General features: G+C 56.2%; 5 protein-coding genes across 5 annotated transcripts; 2 read left to right on the forward strand and 3 right to left on the reverse strand.

The window, feature by feature from the left end:
* Positions 1–103: 103 nt before the first annotated feature.
* E0L32_005034 (uncharacterized protein) lies at positions 104–1,422 on the forward strand (the record flags this gene model as incomplete). The annotated part of the gene is made up of 3 exons (XM_031139511.1): positions 104–185; positions 245–703; positions 743–1,422. The coding sequence occupies 3 exons, from the start codon at positions 104–106 to the stop codon at positions 1,420–1,422; spliced, it is 1,221 nt and encodes a 406-aa protein (XP_030996636.1).
* A 732-nt stretch (positions 1,423–2,154) lies between these two features.
* E0L32_005035 (uncharacterized protein) lies at positions 2,155–3,707 on the reverse strand (the record flags this gene model as incomplete). The annotated part of the gene is made up of 5 exons (XM_031139512.1): positions 2,155–2,345; positions 2,414–2,579; positions 2,656–2,923; positions 2,970–3,337; positions 3,396–3,707. The coding sequence occupies 5 exons, from the start codon at positions 3,705–3,707 to the stop codon at positions 2,155–2,157; spliced, it is 1,305 nt and encodes a 434-aa protein (XP_030996637.1).
* Positions 3,708–5,151: 1,444 nt separating this feature from the next.
* On the forward strand, positions 5,152–6,767 carry E0L32_005036 (uncharacterized protein; the record flags this gene model as incomplete). The annotated part of the gene is made up of 3 exons (XM_031139513.1): positions 5,152–5,427; positions 5,491–6,025; positions 6,103–6,767. The coding sequence occupies 3 exons, from the start codon at positions 5,152–5,154 to the stop codon at positions 6,765–6,767; spliced, it is 1,476 nt and encodes a 491-aa protein (XP_030996638.1).
* A 17-nt stretch (positions 6,768–6,784) lies between these two features.
* On the reverse strand, positions 6,785–10,593 carry E0L32_005037 (uncharacterized protein; the record flags this gene model as incomplete). Its single annotated transcript, XM_031139515.1, has 4 exons — positions 6,785–7,837; positions 7,892–8,242; positions 9,866–10,366; positions 10,423–10,593. 4 exons carry the CDS (start codon positions 10,591–10,593, stop codon positions 6,785–6,787), a joined length of 2,076 nt encoding a protein of 691 aa, XP_030996639.1.
* A 1,355-nt stretch (positions 10,594–11,948) lies between these two features.
* Positions 11,949–15,873, reverse strand: E0L32_005038 (uncharacterized protein; the record flags this gene model as incomplete). The annotated part of the gene is made up of 8 exons (XM_031139516.1): positions 11,949–12,121; positions 12,185–12,326; positions 12,375–13,228; positions 13,292–14,475; positions 14,543–14,727; positions 14,832–15,298; positions 15,448–15,526; positions 15,784–15,873. 8 exons carry the CDS (start codon positions 15,871–15,873, stop codon positions 11,949–11,951), a joined length of 3,174 nt encoding a protein of 1,057 aa, XP_030996640.1.
* Positions 15,874–16,691: the final 818 nt, after the last annotated feature.

Raw genomic sequence — 16,691 nt, forward strand, 5'->3', positions numbered from 1 at the left:
CTCCTCCTCCTAGTCCATCCTCCACCTCCTCTTCCTCATAATCACCATCCTCAGCCTCATCCTCGACCAGCGGCACTTCGCGTTCTGCACACCGCACTGCGCCATGGCTGACAGCAACGATGACCAACAGTGGGACTCCGACGGTAACTCGGAACCAGTATTCCCATTGATATCCCCTTCCCAAGGTGAGGCCAGATTTGACCGTGCCGTGAAGCATGATCTGACCCGCTAACTTGGTACTCAGTCCTGGACCTATCGCAGCTTCCCAAGGCCCAAGCCGTAGACGAGCTCATACACCATGTCTTCTGTCAACAAGAGGAGATTATCGACGAAGGTGGTGCCTACCTTGAATTTTCTGGTCTCTCCCAAGACGTCGTCGAGCGCTTCTATCCTCAACAATGCGGTGTCCGTGATCATGCGACATATTTCGGAGAAGAGAGTGGCGGTAGACTCTTTATCAAGATGGCTGGACCGGTTCACAGGATGGCCACCAGAGCTATCATGGACGAGCTCTGGGATGGGCTTGTCGGCATGGGCTTAGACGGAGAGATCAAGCGCACCTTGAATGACCGATTTCATGGCAACGGCAGCGCTGTCAAACAGCCTGATGACGCGCTAGTCCCTACCAAAGTTCGCGCCAGCAGCAACAGCTTTCCAACCCTTGTCGTCGAAGCTGGTGGCAGCCAGTTCCCGGAGAGGATGCGTGAGGCGAAGAACTAGTGGTTCGATCACTCCGCCCCAGGCCAGGAGCGAGGCGATGTTCGCACTCTCATTCTGATCAAGATGGACGACAAATGCCCCTTGGGGACCATCCAGCTCGAGGTCTGGTCGCACGGAGTCCAGCACCCGCAGGAGGCCAAGATCCAGCTTGTCAAGCCCGAGGACTGTCCGACCCTGGACGATACGGGCCTCAACCCTTCTCTCTGGGAATGCTCTGGTCAAGTCCCCCTGCGCATCGCCTTCAAGGATGTCTTCCTGCGGGATGCGGAGGGCCCGAGAGAGCACGACTTGGAATTGACTGGCGACACCCTCGTCGCCATGGCTACTAAATTCTGGATCAAACGCCTGCTAGTGAGACGCAGGGTGGAGGTGTACACAGAGGCATACCAACACTCCGCGCCGCTATATAGGGAGGCGCGTCAGCGCGCCGCTAAGGCGTGTGATGAGTTGCGGAAGCGCAACATGGAGAGGCGGAAGGAGTTGTCGAAGGAGGCGCGGGAGATGGCGCAGCAGGGGACTGAGCAGGAGGCAGAGAAGTGGCTGCGGAAGCAGTATGCAGACCTCGGGGAGGCGGAGCGGCAGGAGAGATTGCGAATCTTCCATGAGGCGGCGGAGGAGGCACGGCAACCCAGGAAGGAGGCATTGGGACGCGTGTGGGAGATAGAGGTCCGCATTATGGCGGCACTTGCCAAGAAGGAATGAGCGTCTTCCACGCAAGGCACATGCACAATTGGCTCGAGGGGACGGACGTCTGTAGCATCTTTGTATTTGATCGTAACATCGCTCTCGAGAAGAGATGAATTGATACCTACTACCAAGTCGGAATTGGCCTGATGACAAGCTTCCCCGGGAGCTTGAAGAATGAAGCGATGGTGATGTAGTACCGGAAGGATGAGAGGTGAAGCCACTGGATACCAAGGCCCCTCGTGGCTTGGCACATAGGAACGCTGGTGAGGTGTATAGAGATGAAGAGATCAGGGGTTTTTGATCCAGCATTCCTCTTTGCTGTTGGAACTTCCGACATCGCTCGAGATGCTGTCATGGTTGGGCTCTTGGTCACCAAGTTTGACATCGAGAAGATTGTAGAAACATGTTCGAGTCGGAAACATCAGACACATGTATATTCATCATGAATCATGAAAACGACTTGGGGATAGCTAGTTGAAACGTCCCGAAAGTTAAAAAAAAACTCCGCATCAGCCCAGAATCCCAGTTTGAAAAGTCCCGGTCGAGCATTCTTCCCGCGCTGTTCAAGTGTGCTCTGTACAATCTCCAACATATCCGTCAAAACCTTGGGCTTCATTCCACCCCAAGCCTCAGGTTCGATACTCGATACTCCCACGAAGAACGAAAGAGACAAGTCTCAACGCAAGTCTCCTCGCGTTGAAAAGATGCCAAACGGGTTGGTAAGGAAAGAGATTGTAAGGAGCAAATCTACATGTATGTATCGTTCAGCAGCCACGGGTGTGACAAGGCCTGCTTAGCCGTGAGCCGCTTCTCCGGCTCCCAGCCCAGCAAAGACCGCATGAAATCCAGGAATCTCGTCTGTTCCTCGCCCTCCATCTGGCGTTCTAGGTTCTCAAATGTGCTGCGATGGGGTATGGGAACGATCCCTCTCCAGTCACCTGGGTGAACAATGAACTTAGCCCTTTGCCAGTTGGTGGATTATATCAAATGCGGTTGGATGACTTACCATGTTCGTCCCAAAAGTCCAGGTACTTGTCGCTCCGCTTCAGATAGTCCAGTGGCGGCGGGCCGAACAAGGCAATCATGTAGGCCAAGTGGCGTGCGTCGTTCAACTTCTGATCGACGCTATGGTAGACAGCGAAGAGCGTTTGCGCGTGAAGCATGTCCCAGGCCTGGCGGGTTCAGATAAATGGTCAAGTATTATGGAGTGAGGGAGATAGTGCGGAAAAAGGATAATAGCTCGCTTACCGACAGCCCTACGCTCCACATGTCCACGGGATAACTCCATTTCATGCCCAGGATGATCTCCGGAGCCCTGTACGAGGTGGCCATAGCGTTGCCTGTTGCCTGGTCCCCGATCCGAGCCTGGCCGAAGTTGCAGAGGTACATGGGACCTACGGTGGCGAACACACCTCGAGATCCGTATATCGTCCTATCCTCCAACACCTTGCGAGGTCTGGGGCACGTGAGCTCTGCGCTTTCCAGTGACGGGAGGCATTCATTCAGATCTTTGAAGCTGGAGAACAAGTTCCCAGCATGGAATTCTTGAGCACAGTTAGAACCTAGCGAATCTCATATTGTGGCTTGGCTCGGGTTGCCAGGGGGCCAGACGTGAGAGTGGAGGGGATAACTTGCCAGTGTGGATGACATGAGCGTCCGAGTGAAGGAAGTCTAAAGCGCTGACGACCTGCTTCAGAGATGATTTCACAATGGAGGGCGAGAGAACGAAGGCGTCTGCAGTGCTTTGGCTTGCAACCAGGGATTTCGCAACAGGCACCTGTACGAGAATTTCATGGCTGCCATGCGGTCCCTGGACCTTGAAGGAATCCTCGAGGGGGCGGATATGAAGTGGAGCCAGTTCAGGCGCGTGCTTCTTCATGTGCTCGTAGACAGCAGGTTCACGGTTCTTCTGGACGGCATTGGTAAAGACCTTGATATAGACATATTTGCGGTTACTCCCCAGAAAGCCATTCGTTTAGAACTCGTACAAAGCCTCGCTCAAGAGCGCAGGGAACAACATACTGGAGATCATGGCCAAGCCAAGTGGTGGAGGTCTGGCCAAACCCGAGTTTGGCGACGACCTGATACTGGGACTGGAACACCTCTCCGAGACGGACTGGGTAGAAGTGTTCGGCCTTATACGACTTCATCCGTTCTTCTTCCATCTTCGTGGACGCGTCAATCTCGAGAAAGCCCGAGGTCGGGAAGACGCGGGGAGTGAGCGGCGGCGGCTTCGCTGCCAATTGGCTAGCCCAACGTCGTCCCAGCCAACTGGCTCGCTGGTGTAATCTGCTAGCCATGATAATCCAAGTGGGAGATGAACGTCCCGAACGGAAGCTTGAGAGTGGCGATGCTTGGTGACTAACCTAGGCAGTCAAGCAGTGGCGCAAAGAACCACTGCGTCCTGCAGAGTCGAGGAATGATTTCGCAGAAGACGAGAGGACGGGGATGCGAGAGGGGTTTTCTACGACGCCCGCGCGGGTGACACAGCGCTCGGAGGGCAGGTCATACGAGCTGCACCAGTGACATTCAGCTCAATGGCGTTCAGTGCACTCGGATGCGTAAAGCTCCGACCGTGTGCCGGTCATGCACTGTGTTACACGACAGGCTCGGTGTGCTCGCAGCGGCAAGCTATCGAAGAGGCCGGCATCGATTCGCAGCGCGAGGCCTTGGAGGATTGTCGAAGACCCGGTCAATTGGGCGAGGGCGAGTGAAGAGATAGGTACTGTCTGGTCCTAGACATTGATGGACTTGGTAAGCAGAGTGAGTTAGCATTGGGGGGGGCGCAAGTACTGAGCGCCGCCAGGACATACATCACTTCATTTCGTAGATGGCTGTTATTGATTCGCGAAAGCGACCACTCGAGAGTATCAGGCTTACAGGTAATGACGTTGGTATCAAGTGAGCTCGGTCGTACTTGGTCGATAAAGAGTTAAGGGGTCCTCACTTTGCGCTGCCATATCGTCGACCGCAATGGGAGATACTGGGGTCATGGAAACTTTGTCAATGTGTGATACCTCATGAGCTGATAAGTCACAAACGTGGTAATCATACATGGCTGCCCAGCATCGACTCAGGTCTAGAAGAGCCCACCAACGGCTATTGTCGATCACAGCGCTGTCTCTGGCTCCGCCAACAGGTAGCAGCCAGTGGCAGGCCTGCCAGTGCGATCGCTCTATGCAGTCGCACTCATTCTGTCAGTTCTCACCGACTTCTGAGACCCTTCAGTGACAGTCTCGGGGCTAATCAGAGGTCGAAGACGCACAGCTGGCAATTATCCATGGATGGCTGGTTGGCTCTCTGCTCACACCGGTGTGGGACTCGATGCAGGGCTCATGCGACCTCGGGCCGCGATGTTGAATTCCCGCGAACCACATTGCAACCTCTCCTAGGCGGCGATCCTTAGAGGGGGTAATGTACAATCTGTCATGGGTTTTCCGGTGGCGGCGATAATGATGTCTATGTTGACGGTGCAGCTCTGGAGAGCAGGTCGGGGAGATCGGGGACTGTTATGATCTCCCTGCGGCCCACTTCTGCCGGAAAACGATTACATCAATTGATACCTACTCATACAGACATACCCCGCGCGCGTCATGACAACCAAAACGTTGGTATTCAAGGGTGTAGACGAAGCAGCGTTCTCTTTGTACTTTCCACTCGATTTCAGAGACGGGACGTACGACATCCCTTGCCTGAACTGACAAGTCTTTGAGAACCACTTGCGGAGCTCCATGTATCCTCAGCATGCAGATAATCCCACTAGACGGGGGCGTTGGGGGGGATGAAGTCGCAGATATCGAGCGTCAACCCGTGTTTGTTGACTTCAATTACCCTCACGACCCTCGCTTGCCGCTCAACTGGCCGCTGGCCAAAAAAGTCTACGTCCAGGTTGTCTTGGGGCTCTTCATCCTGGTGGGCACTATAACCACCAGCATCATGGGGCCTGCTCAGAGGATGATCACCGCAGAGTTTCAAGTTGCTGACGAGGTGGCTGTTCTCAACACGAGCTTGTTCATGGTCGTAGGTGTCTTCCTTTTAGCATCCTATATACTCTTACTGAAACTCACCTACAATTTCCCGCAGGGCTACATCGCGGGATTTCTCGTATTCGGCCCCCTCTCGGAGAAGTTTGGCCGAAAGTGGCCCCTGATAACGGGCATGGGCGCCTCCTCCGCCTTCAGCGCCATGCCGGCGCTCGGCCGAGACACGGCCACCATCCTCGCCGGCCGGTTCCTCGCCGGCTTCTTCGGCGTGGCGTGCATGGCCGTGATGGGCGGCGTCGCCAGCGACTGCTTCACGCTGTCTCACCGCGGCGTGGCGATGCCGGTCGTGGTCGCCGTCGTCTTCCTGGGCCCGACTTTCGGCGCTGTGGTCGGAAGCGCCGTCGTCGCGCTGTCGCCGAGCTGGAGATGGACCTCGGGCGCCGTCGCCATCGCCGGGTTCGTCCTGAGCGCGGCGTCCTGCGTTGCGCTCCCAGAGACGTACCCGCCAGCGATCCTCCGCAGCGAAGCGGCGCGCCTGCAGATGAACAGCGGGGTCCTCGAGGTCAGATCAGCCCTGGACAAGGAAGGGTTCACACTCGAGCACATCGCTCGCGTTTACTTGATCCGGCCTTTTTGTAAGTCTTCCATCTCCTCCGTAATTCGTTACGAAGTGGGTATAGACTAAGTAAGGAACTAACCAACTCCCCCGCAGGGCTCCTCGCTACGCAGCCGATCCTCGCCCTCCTGACTCTGTACCAAGCCTTCCTGCACGGCGTGCTGTTCCTCTTCTACCAGTCCTACCCCTACCTGTTCGGGACCATCAGAGGCTGGCCGCAGCAGCTGAGCGCCCTGCCGCTCCTCGGCATCAACGCCGGCGTGCTCGTCGGCACCGCCGGGATCATTCTCTACAACCAGCTCTACTTTAGGCACCTACACCACGTCGCTGCGGAGGTCGCCGACGGGGCGTACATCCCCGAGGCGCGACTGCCCCCCATGATCCTCGGCGGCGTGCTCATACCCGTCGGCCTGTTCTGGTACGCCTGGACGTCGAGCCCCGAGATCTCGTGGGCCAGCACCGCCTGCGCCAGCCCCCTCATCGGCTGCGGCATGTACCTCGTCTTCATCCAGGGCTTCAACTACATCGTCGACTGCTACACCTCCATGGCCAACGGCGCCATGGGCATCAACGGCTCGGTGCGCTGCAGCTTCGCCGCCGCCTTCCCGCTCTTCGCGTCCCAGATGTTCCGCGAGCTCGGCGTCGCGTACGCGACCACCGCCCTGGGCGCCATCAGTGTCTGCCTGGTGCCTGTGCCGGTGTGCTTCTGGTACTGGGGCGACCGCATCCGTTCATGGTCACGTAGACGTATTGTAGTGTAGATTTCAATTCGTACCAGTCAGTCCTCGAGCAAATCAAACCATTCCGGGATATCCTTGATGAGACTCCACATGTGCTTCTCCAGCTTGACAGCACACTTGGTGTATACTGTCGTGGCGTCATTGTACTTCTTGCAATTGCTGAAGATCAGCTCGAGGTCGGCGACCAGGTCCCTAGGAGCGGAATACTGATCCTTTTCCAACTTCTCTTCGATTGTTGACAAATCCATTGGCGATGTAATGACGTTGTAGTAATCAGGGACTTCGTCTCTGTTGACTGGATTGAGGAAAGGCCATGCTTGTTTGTGGTTTTGGATCTGATAGAGGAAGCGTCGAAGTTCGTTGAAATGAGGTCCATGGCGAGGTTCCCGTGCCAATGCATCCATATCTGGAGACCAACCGGTTGCTCGGATAGCAGGGATAGACAGCGGATCAATTGCGGTGACATCGCCGTTGGCCCATTGCTGCGGCGGTTGATGGACGATGTGGCTTTTGCTCAAGATACGAATCTTGGCTTGCACGGTTTCCTTCTGCTTGAGGAGCATTCGTCCAACCTCGAGGTAGCGTATCCGGGGGACCATGGGGCATTGCATAAGGGTGCCCCCTTCATAATCCTTGATGTATCCCATCCAGGCAGATTTGTCCAAGGTGATCTCTTTAGCGAACCCTTGTTTTTGGAAGTAACCAGTCGCATAGTTATCGGCATACGTTAGGAAATGCATAACTGGCGAAGTAGCCTTGACGTAATCTTTCAAATGAGCCATGAGATGGGCTCCATATCCCTTGACCTGCTGATCGGACGAGACGGCGCAAAAGACAATCTCTGCAAACTGGCGGGCGCGGAATTCTCGGAATGTTATTCCGCCTATGACCTCCAAGGGCAACTTGACGATGGCGATGGACAGATGAGTGCGGTCGTACACAAGACGCGCGATATAATCCTTGGGCATTTTCGGAAGTTGCTTCTGGAACAGGCATTTCAGGCCCGTGAGAATGATCATGCTGTCTCTGTCGCCATCGTTGTTGACCACCCGGAACTCGATCTCACCGTTCCGTTCTTCTAGAACTGCAGGCTTGGGAAATAGTCAGGATAAGGTCTCGTCCGCTGGAATACAGCGGCAGCATACCTTCTCTGGGAAAGGGACCGCCACCCGGGTTATGGCCGGAGGTTGAACATCTGACTTGTTTTGGGCGCTATGGGATGTCTTGATTCTCTTGGCTTTCGAAGCCGGGCCCGGGTCTTGGGAAGCCGCGCGCTTCGCAACGAGGGGGCTTTGGCCTCGGCCATTGGACGAGGTAGATTGTGGCTCTTCTACGTCCATCTTGGTCGCGCCAGCCTGGACCCTTCTCTCGTGTGTGTGCGCGCACGCGTTGTCCCGGGGTGTGTCTTTGACAAAGACTCCGCAACCGTGAATGACGTGTTTGCAGCCTAACGTACCCTCACGTGCCTCGTTACTACCGATGCTCGGAGTATAGATCTTCCAGATGTTATGCGCGTCGTGACAATTGATCCTCGGATTGGATGATCAGTGCCCCCTGGCATAAGTTCCGGGCAGTGACTAGGTCTCACCCTCCTACGACGGCGGTTCGATCCTCTCCAAGTTGCCAACTTTGAACGCAACAGTTCGCGATAAAGAGCGCATAACTTCCGCCCGCGCATTCGCTCAGTCAATTGTGGAATCGCCTCCATAGCATGTCACTGTGTATGTATACCGCCGATGTTGGTCGCCCCTGCTGGCCCAATGAGGACGGGAATCCCACCCCTAGTTGCAGATTGGCCTAAACGGCCGGATCAAACGGGACAGGGGTAGCTACGTTGGGTGTTGATGATTTGCACGCATATGGATTTGAGCCTCCGTTTTTAGCCTGCGACTACATAAAAGGGGATCTTCATGCCTGCTCGCTTGTCCAAGTCTCCAACGGTCCAGGTTTCATATAACTTCATCTGGGCAAACTGGGCCAAACAAGGCATAATAATATCCAAGGCGGAACCGCCTTTGATGTCGGCCGAGAATGGGGAATGCTACAAGGCGAGCGGAGTGACTGATGGAAAAAGTCCGACAAAACCAGGATTGGTAGAAGTGATTCTTGGCTAGCAGAGTCCCTCAGCTAATATAGGAATTGCCATTGGTATAATTCGTAAAAAGGACACTGATGTGCTGTTCTTGTTGCTGCTCATTATCGAATCCGGCCGACGCCGTGAAGGTATAATCTGTATCCTGCACCGTGTCGATTGTCCTCATGGAATACTCTTGTAATTACTGCACAGCGCCACACAGATGGACACTCTCTCCTCCACAGGTGGCTGACTCCCGGATCTGGAATCCGGAAGAAGTCCTGTCATGTCAGATCGAAATCCCATGAGATATCAATACGCGTATGGTCTTTCTGTACATTCCGTCCCTCCCTATCGGATCCCATGAACACCTCCAAATGCCAAAAATAGCCACAAGCGGTCTCGATGACCAGATTGACTCAATATCAAGGAGCTGCAAGATGATGATCCCCCCCCCAGTCCACACGCCACGCACTATTTTGGGATCTCCGAGAGGCATGAACTCCTTCCTGTTCCTGGACGCCGTCAGCCGGGAAACGAGCCCCTTGCTTGCACACCCTGCCTCCTCCACCGAGGCTATAATATACACCCCATCTTTGCCGCCACGGGAAGTGCACCTCGTATGGGGGAGAAGTGGGCCGCCGGACGATATTAAACGTTGTTTTTCCCATCCTTTAAGCTTGTTCTCCAAAGACAAGACGGGGAAATGGATCTGGTCTTCGGGGTAATGATACGACGGGCACGGGGGGGTCGGAATGAGCAGAAAGCAGCATGATGATACAAACTCATGCCCTCTCCTCGAACGAAAAAGACACCTTCCTTGCTAGGGCAGGATCCTCCGCGGACTATAACGTCCTCGATAAAGTGCCCCACGGTCTTGGCGGGAGAGCAGCTCGAAAGACTGGTTTCTCGTGAATAAGTCGACTGATCATGAAATGCAGTCCTGTCGATATAAGAATCCATCGACAATCCACCCATGGCCAAGGGGGACAGAGAAATGAATGAATGAAAAAGACGTGATCATCCCTGTCTCCATCAAGCTTACCTTAGCGTCAACCCCGTACCAGGTTTCGACAAAAGCAAAGGCTCCTTTCCCTTCTTCGATATACACACTCGCCGTCTCAACACCCCCAATTCCACGATGAAGCTCCTCCTCCTCACCACAGCCCTCACCCTCCTCCTCCCCTCCCAAGCCCTCGCCGCCGAGCAAGACATCCCCTGCCCGACCGTCACCAAGCAGGCCCTGGCCCGCGGGTGCGACAGGCAGTGCGGCACCGAGGACTGCCTCTTCATCTCCACCGTCGCCAACCCCTGCGGCTGCCCGGCCGCCGTCCCGACCGCGACCCTGCTCTCCCCTTGCGGGGCACCTTGCCCCTACGACGGCTGCGCCGCCGAGTTCCGCACCCGGCGCCTGCCCTGCGAGCCGTCTTCCTCCTCCAGCACGACCACCACCACGCGCCGCACGCGCACCCGCCCGACGTGGTGGCCCACCACCACCACCAGGACCACAAGCACGCCCGCGCAGGTGACGACCAGCGTCGTCACCCTGCCGCCCCGGCCCACGACCCCTAGGCCCTTCCCCTGCCCGACCGTGACCCGCACCACCATGCCGGCCGACTGCCCGCCGGTGCGGTGCCCCGTGCCGAGCTGCGTCGAGCAGACGACGCTGACGGTCGGGTGCGGGTGCGACGCGCCCGAGACGCTGCTCTTCGTGACGGGGTGCCAGACCGAGTGTCCCGGGGGGTGCATGACGCGCACCAGCACGGCGACCATGACCTGCTGAATAAAAGTGGTGAGAAGAGAGAGAAGAGAGAGAGAGAGAGAGAGAGAGAGAGAGAGAGAGAGAGAGATTACATGGACCCAAGGACAAGGGGGAGGAGGGAGGACTGGGAAGGCAAGGAAGGGAATGATCCCGGATAGGGGGGTTTGCTGTTGTTGCTGTTGTTGTGGTTGAAAAGGGTTCAGGCGTGGAAAGGGACAGAGGCTGTCTGTAATGAGATGAAGATAACGAGAGAAAAGCAAAGCTCATCTTGTAACACCCCCCTTCCTTGCTTAGGTGCAGTGTGTACGCCAAATCGACAACAGTGAATCTGATCATCAATCCCTCATGCCGTCACGGGTCCGTCCGCCCGCCATAGTATCACACAACCGCATCACCCAAAACAGCCAAAGGTAAGAAAGAGCGTGTGTATGTATGAACAGACATCAAGATAGTTATGGTATGTATTTGGTGTGGTATTGAGCAAATGGTGTAGGCCTTGGGGTAGTTAATGTCTGCGTCTGTGTCTGTGTGTGTGGGTGTGGGATGGGGGGTAGTTTGCACCTATCTAGCTCTTGCTCTTTCTCTTTTCCATCATCCATCATCATCTGGCCCTCCCTCCCATGTGCTTTGATTTTCCTCCCCTGAAATGAACCCCATCAATCATCCATCCATCCATATCAGTTCCACCTCTTCCTCTTCCTCTTCCTCTTCACAGAGATCTTGGCTTCTCTTCCCTCCTTCCCAAAACAATAAAAAAAAAAGTCGTCGCCATTCCATCAGAGAGCATACAACCGCCTTCCGAGTCGCAACACGCAAGTCAACGAACGGATACAAGGGGGACGGGTGTATTCATCAACGAAAAAAAAGAGAGATGCCCTCTCATTCCAGCCTGACGCAGCCCCCTTATCCGCGTCGGCACAACGTCTCAGCAGAGAAAACCCCCTTGTCGCGCACGAGCAATGCCGTAGTCCTTCTCTTCCTCGCCCTCTCTTGCTCAATAACTAAATCTCTCTCGTCCTCACGGTGATGCAAATCATTTGGGTTCCGCCAAGTAGTCCATAAAACCCACTTGGGTTCAAGATCATCGCTCATAAATTTGCTGGAGAAAGAAGTCCCGACACTCGTCAGGCATTGACCAGAAACACATGAGCCAACAAATACAGACAATCCACTCTCTTTCTGCGGATCAAGCCCCCGCTCTACCTGCGCCAAGCTGTGCAAAAAGGGCCACACGAGCAGGCCCTCGAAAACACTCCTACGCTCGGTCGGCAAAGGCACCATCAAGAGCGCCACCGCTATGCTGCATCCCCGGCCCCAAGGGCTGAAAATTGGCGGCGGCCCTCATAGAGTCAAGGGGCGTGAATACCTAGCTCGCGCCACCGTTGACAGCACCACCGGCAGCAGCGGCTTGCTGTTGCTGCTGATGGATAAGGAGGGCAGCCTCGGCCTGGGCGAAAGCGGAGTGGATGACGCTCTGCTCCTCGGCAGTGAGGTGAGAGGCGAGGGACGAGTAGAACTGGGGCTGTTCTTGTTGCATTTCTAGAGTCATGTTGTCAGCACGACACTCTGATGATATGCGAAGAGGTCAACGTAGTAACTTACTCATAAGAGACGAGCGGAAGACCTGATAAGGGTCGATCTTATCGAGGGGAGATTCCAACAGTACGCTCTCCTCACCCATCTCGTCATCAGACTCGTGCTCACCGAGCTTGCCGAACTTTTGGGCCTGGGTCCACGTCAGCTTCTGCAGCTCACCCCAGCTCAGCTGACCTTGTCAGAATATAAAACATACCTCCTCGTTCAAGAACTCGAGATAAGCAGTGCTCTCGTCCTTGGCATCGGTGATCTCGGCACCCTCGGGCTCCTCGGCAGTCCAGGTAGCCTCGTCCTCGTTCCACTCATCATCGTCGTCATAGTCGTAGTTGCCAGGCTCCAGGGTGAAGTCATCCTTGAGCGCCTCCTCGCGGTTCTTCAGGGCAGCAGGCAGTGTTCTGAACAGCACAGTAATGCCCTGCAGCAACCGCGGCCAGCCGACAGACACGCTCTGGGGGACCTGGTCCGGGTTGAGGCTGAGAAGCGACACGATGGCGACGATGCAGAGCTTCTTGTCGTGGACTCTCGTAAAGGCATCCATGCTGCCGAACCAGAGGCTGAAGAACTTGTTGGTCCACTGCTCCTGCTCGAGCACGTGCAGAGTCAAGACGGGGTTGTAGTAGATGGAGTTGATGACCATCTCCATGAGGTGGATCTTGTACGACTTGATCTTGACGTCCTGCGTGCTGAGCACGTTCATGGCCATCGTGATGAAGCCTCTGACAGCATTGTCGATCTGGCCGGGCAGGGACAGCATCATGGCCTCGGCGAGCTTGCAGGCGCAGACGCGATCGACGCCGCCGACCTTGCCGTCGGTGAACATGTCCGAGACCATGGAGAAGAGGGCCTCGACGTACTCGGGCTTCTGGACCAGATGAGGCGCGCCATACTGGACAAAGTTGTCGAGAGCAGGGAGCATGTCTTCGAGGTAGAGCTCGGCGCCCGACTTAAAGGTCGCGTGGATCAGTTCGAAGGCCTGCCACATGGTAGGGGAGATGGCCTTGGCGGCGAAGGTGCAGCTGTCGATGATCTCAAACACTTCGTTGTACAAATCTAGGAGAATGCATTAGCTTTCCAACACGCCACGGTCCATATGCGCAAAAGAGTGCAGCTTACCGTAGAGCTTATTCTCGAGTGTAACACGAATAACAGGCATCAGCACAGCTTCGATATGCAAAAGCACATCGGGCGTGCTCTCCAGAGTGAGAATCAGGGTACCGATGGTCTGCAGGACACCAAGCGCGGTAATGCTCTTATCGTCGAGGAAGTCGCCGTAATCGTCGTCGTTGCGGCTCTCGTTCTTCTCCACGAGCTCGCGGACGATGCGCAGGTAGGTGTCTCTCAGCTGTTCGCTCAGGGCGACGGCGAAGGGAGTGAGCTCGGTGGCGAACACCTCGACGAAGTCCTCCATGACGTTGGCGAGAGCGTCGATATCGGCCTCGTTGGCGAGCTTGAGCAGCTGCTGCATGATCGTGGGGATGCTCTGCTGCATGCTGGTGCGGATAATGTCGTGGCGGATAAGGGGCTGCAGCGCCAGGGCGGCGGTTACACGGACGGGGAGGGCCGGGTCGGCCATGCAGTCGAGGATGTGGCGGTAGATGGTGAGCAGGTTGGCCTGGTCCTTGAAGTCCAGCTGCTCAAACTTCTCGATGGTATCGCAAGCCCGCGCCCTGAGGAAGCCTTGCGGGCTGGTGAAATCGGGGAAAACATATCGCACCAAGAAGAACTCGACCTGGTCGGCGATGGGGCTCTTCTTGCCCAGGATGACCGGCGCAAGCGTGCCAATCATGCGCAGAGCACCCTCCTTCGCGATGTGGTTCTTCTTGTCATCGGCAGCCTGCTCGTACTCGTTGACGACGGTGTTGATGAATGTCAGGATCTCAAACGTCTGTTTCCTCCGCGCCTTGGTCAGGGTAACAAGGAAGTTGGTCGCGGAAACGTCCGGGGCGGACACCTCCTCGTAAAAGTTCAGCTTGCGGTGCAGATACTCCTCCGGCTCGTCCTCGAACTGCTCAACGTCGTTGCTCGAAAGGCACAGAATCGGGAAGATGAAATGCGTGACAAGGTTGGTCATGTGGGGCTTGAGGTGCGTCCACATCTCCTTGGGCCTGATGCACTCGTCGAAGAAGACGATCGTATACGAAAGGCAGGGGCGGCTGAGCCAAGTCGTCTTGGCAACCCATTTCTCAATCTCTTGGAGGTAGTGCTTGAGGATTTCGGGGGCGACGTTCGCGGAGAACTCCTTGGCGTAGGCCATCTGAGCGGTGTCCTCTTTGGTGATGGCTTGCGGGTTACCGTGCCTGGGCGAGAGTTAGAAAAACCAAAAAAAGAGCCATCGCAAATCCTTGCCCTAGATGAGGCGCATACCGGATGTATAATCGGTTGAGGTTGAAGTAAGCCCACTTCTTCGCCTTCCACCAGTGGTGCTTCTCGCGCTCAAAGATATCCTCGTCCATCGCGCTGGCGGGCGTCGCCTTGGAGACGGTCTGCAGGAAGATGGTGCACCAGCCGAGGCTGACCTGCTGCTCTCGCAAGAAAGCAGAAAGCTCAATCTACGCCACCTTGTCAGCACACGACACGACCCGACTAACCCCTCACGAAACACCGTTCTATCCAGAGAGGGGGAGAGAAAGAGAGAGAGAGAGCAGAGCCTTACCCAAGTTGCGTGCTTCCAAATCTTGAGCGCCAAGTGCAGCATCTCGCCCGCCTCGTCGCTGTCCTGGTTGACCAGCTCGTTGCACACGGCGAGCAGGCGGGGGAAGCTCGCCTCGATGATCTTATCAAAGTGCGACCTGTTCTCGCCGTCGGGGGCCTTGAAGCGGTAGGCGCGGCAGATGGCGAGCAGGCACTGCAGGCCCGACAGGACGGAGAGGGCGTCGTTGGTGTTGAGGGCCTGGATGGTGAAGTCCATGAAGGTGGGCCACTTGTCGGGGAAGTCCCAGTGCAGGATGCGCTGCAGGATGGGGATGAGCTGGTGGCGGATGAGCCCCTGGCTCGAGGCGAGGATGGGCAGTATCCGGTCGCGACATCTCGCCTTCTCGTCTTCGGGTATCGAGCGCTCGCCCGAGAACTGATCTGCCGAGCACCACGAGCGGTTCACGCGGTTCTTGAGGTAGATGACGGCTGCGTGGAGGGCGGCGCGCGGGCCAAGGGGTTAGTCCACCGTGCATTTGTTTATCCTGCAACCAAGGCGCTCGCTCGGGGGATGCGGTCGCGGTCATGCTTTACCGGCGCCGCTAGCGAGGGAGAGAAAGGGAGCAGCAAAGACATACTCGAAAGACGGATATTTTGATCCTGCTCATTCTGGAGCACGTCGAGTAGAACGTCGGTGAAGCCTACATGCTCCTCGGCCTGGAATCGAGGGAGAGGGGGTCAGCAAACCAGTGCGTCGGGCAAAGGGGGTTTCGTGCACAGCAATCGGGGCTCGCGAAGGACTCGAGGGCGTCGAGGCGGCGGGGAACGGAGCGCGCGCCCCGGCTCCGAGGAGGGAGAGGCTCAGCAGTTCTTGTGTGCCATGTTTCAAGAGCCTCGGTGCCTGGTGCTTTGGTGAAGGGGCTTGCGTGCGTGCGTGCGTGAGAGAGAGAGTGTGTGTGCGTGTTCGTGCGTACCTGCTTGAGGTGGAGCTCAGCCCTCCGACGCACGTCGGCGTCGGGAGCCAAGGTGTCAACAATCCAGCCTCGGACAGTCTGAGCATCCATCTTGGGCGACGATGTCAACGACAGGCTGCGCGCATGTAGGTAGGTAGATAAAACAAACTGGAGAGAGGGAGGGAAGAAAATGGATCGAGGAAGGGAGGGGTGGTAGTCGGGGAATTAAAAAATCGAGGACGTGTGGTGGATTTGATGTGGTGCAGCAGCCTTGGGGGGTGTTGGTGCTGGGGCGGTGGTGGACTGGTGGTTGTACTTGTATTGGCGGAGGGGCGGGCATTCGTTGGAAGGTGGAAGGTGCGCGTGTTCACTAGTTATGCGGCCGCTGCAAGTGCGTTGGGGGTCCCGGACTGTGGTTGTCCCTGGATCTCTCTCTGTCTCTCTCTATCTCTCTCTCTCTCTCTCTCGCCGCCCCTGTGAGCCACCAGCAGCCAGGCGTGTTTGTGTCTGGTTTTCAGGGCTACTGTCGGTTTCCCGCAGGGCACTCCAAATTAGCGTGCGTAGGTAGGTACGGTGCGATTTTAGTACAGGCAAAAAGGTTTGGCGGGGCAGACTTGGGAATTTTTTTTTTATTTTTTTTTATTTACGGGGAGCGAGGAGAGGCCGGTGATAGGCCCAGCTGGGGCCACGGCCAGCGTCGAGTATCGTGAATCGTGGGTCTGCGAGGTTCCACAGTCAGGCTCGTCCCGTCAAATCAGTGGCACTGGTTTGCGGCTAGCTACCTCGCGAAGTGCATGGCGCGCATCAAGAAAAGAAAAAGTCTAGTGCAGAGATGAAGAATATGACTATGGCTGCTCGTGCCGACATTGGGATGATCATTACGAGGTTTCGGAGCCTGGTAGTTACCAAGGCCACAGCTCAGCTGTTCA

Source organism: Thyridium curvatum, assembly GCF_004353045.1.
Source record: "Thyridium curvatum strain D216 chromosome Unknown NODE_25_length_444008_cov_73.864110, whole genome shotgun sequence".
NCBI lineage: Eukaryota > Fungi > Ascomycota > Sordariomycetes > Thyridiales > Thyridiaceae > Thyridium > Thyridium curvatum.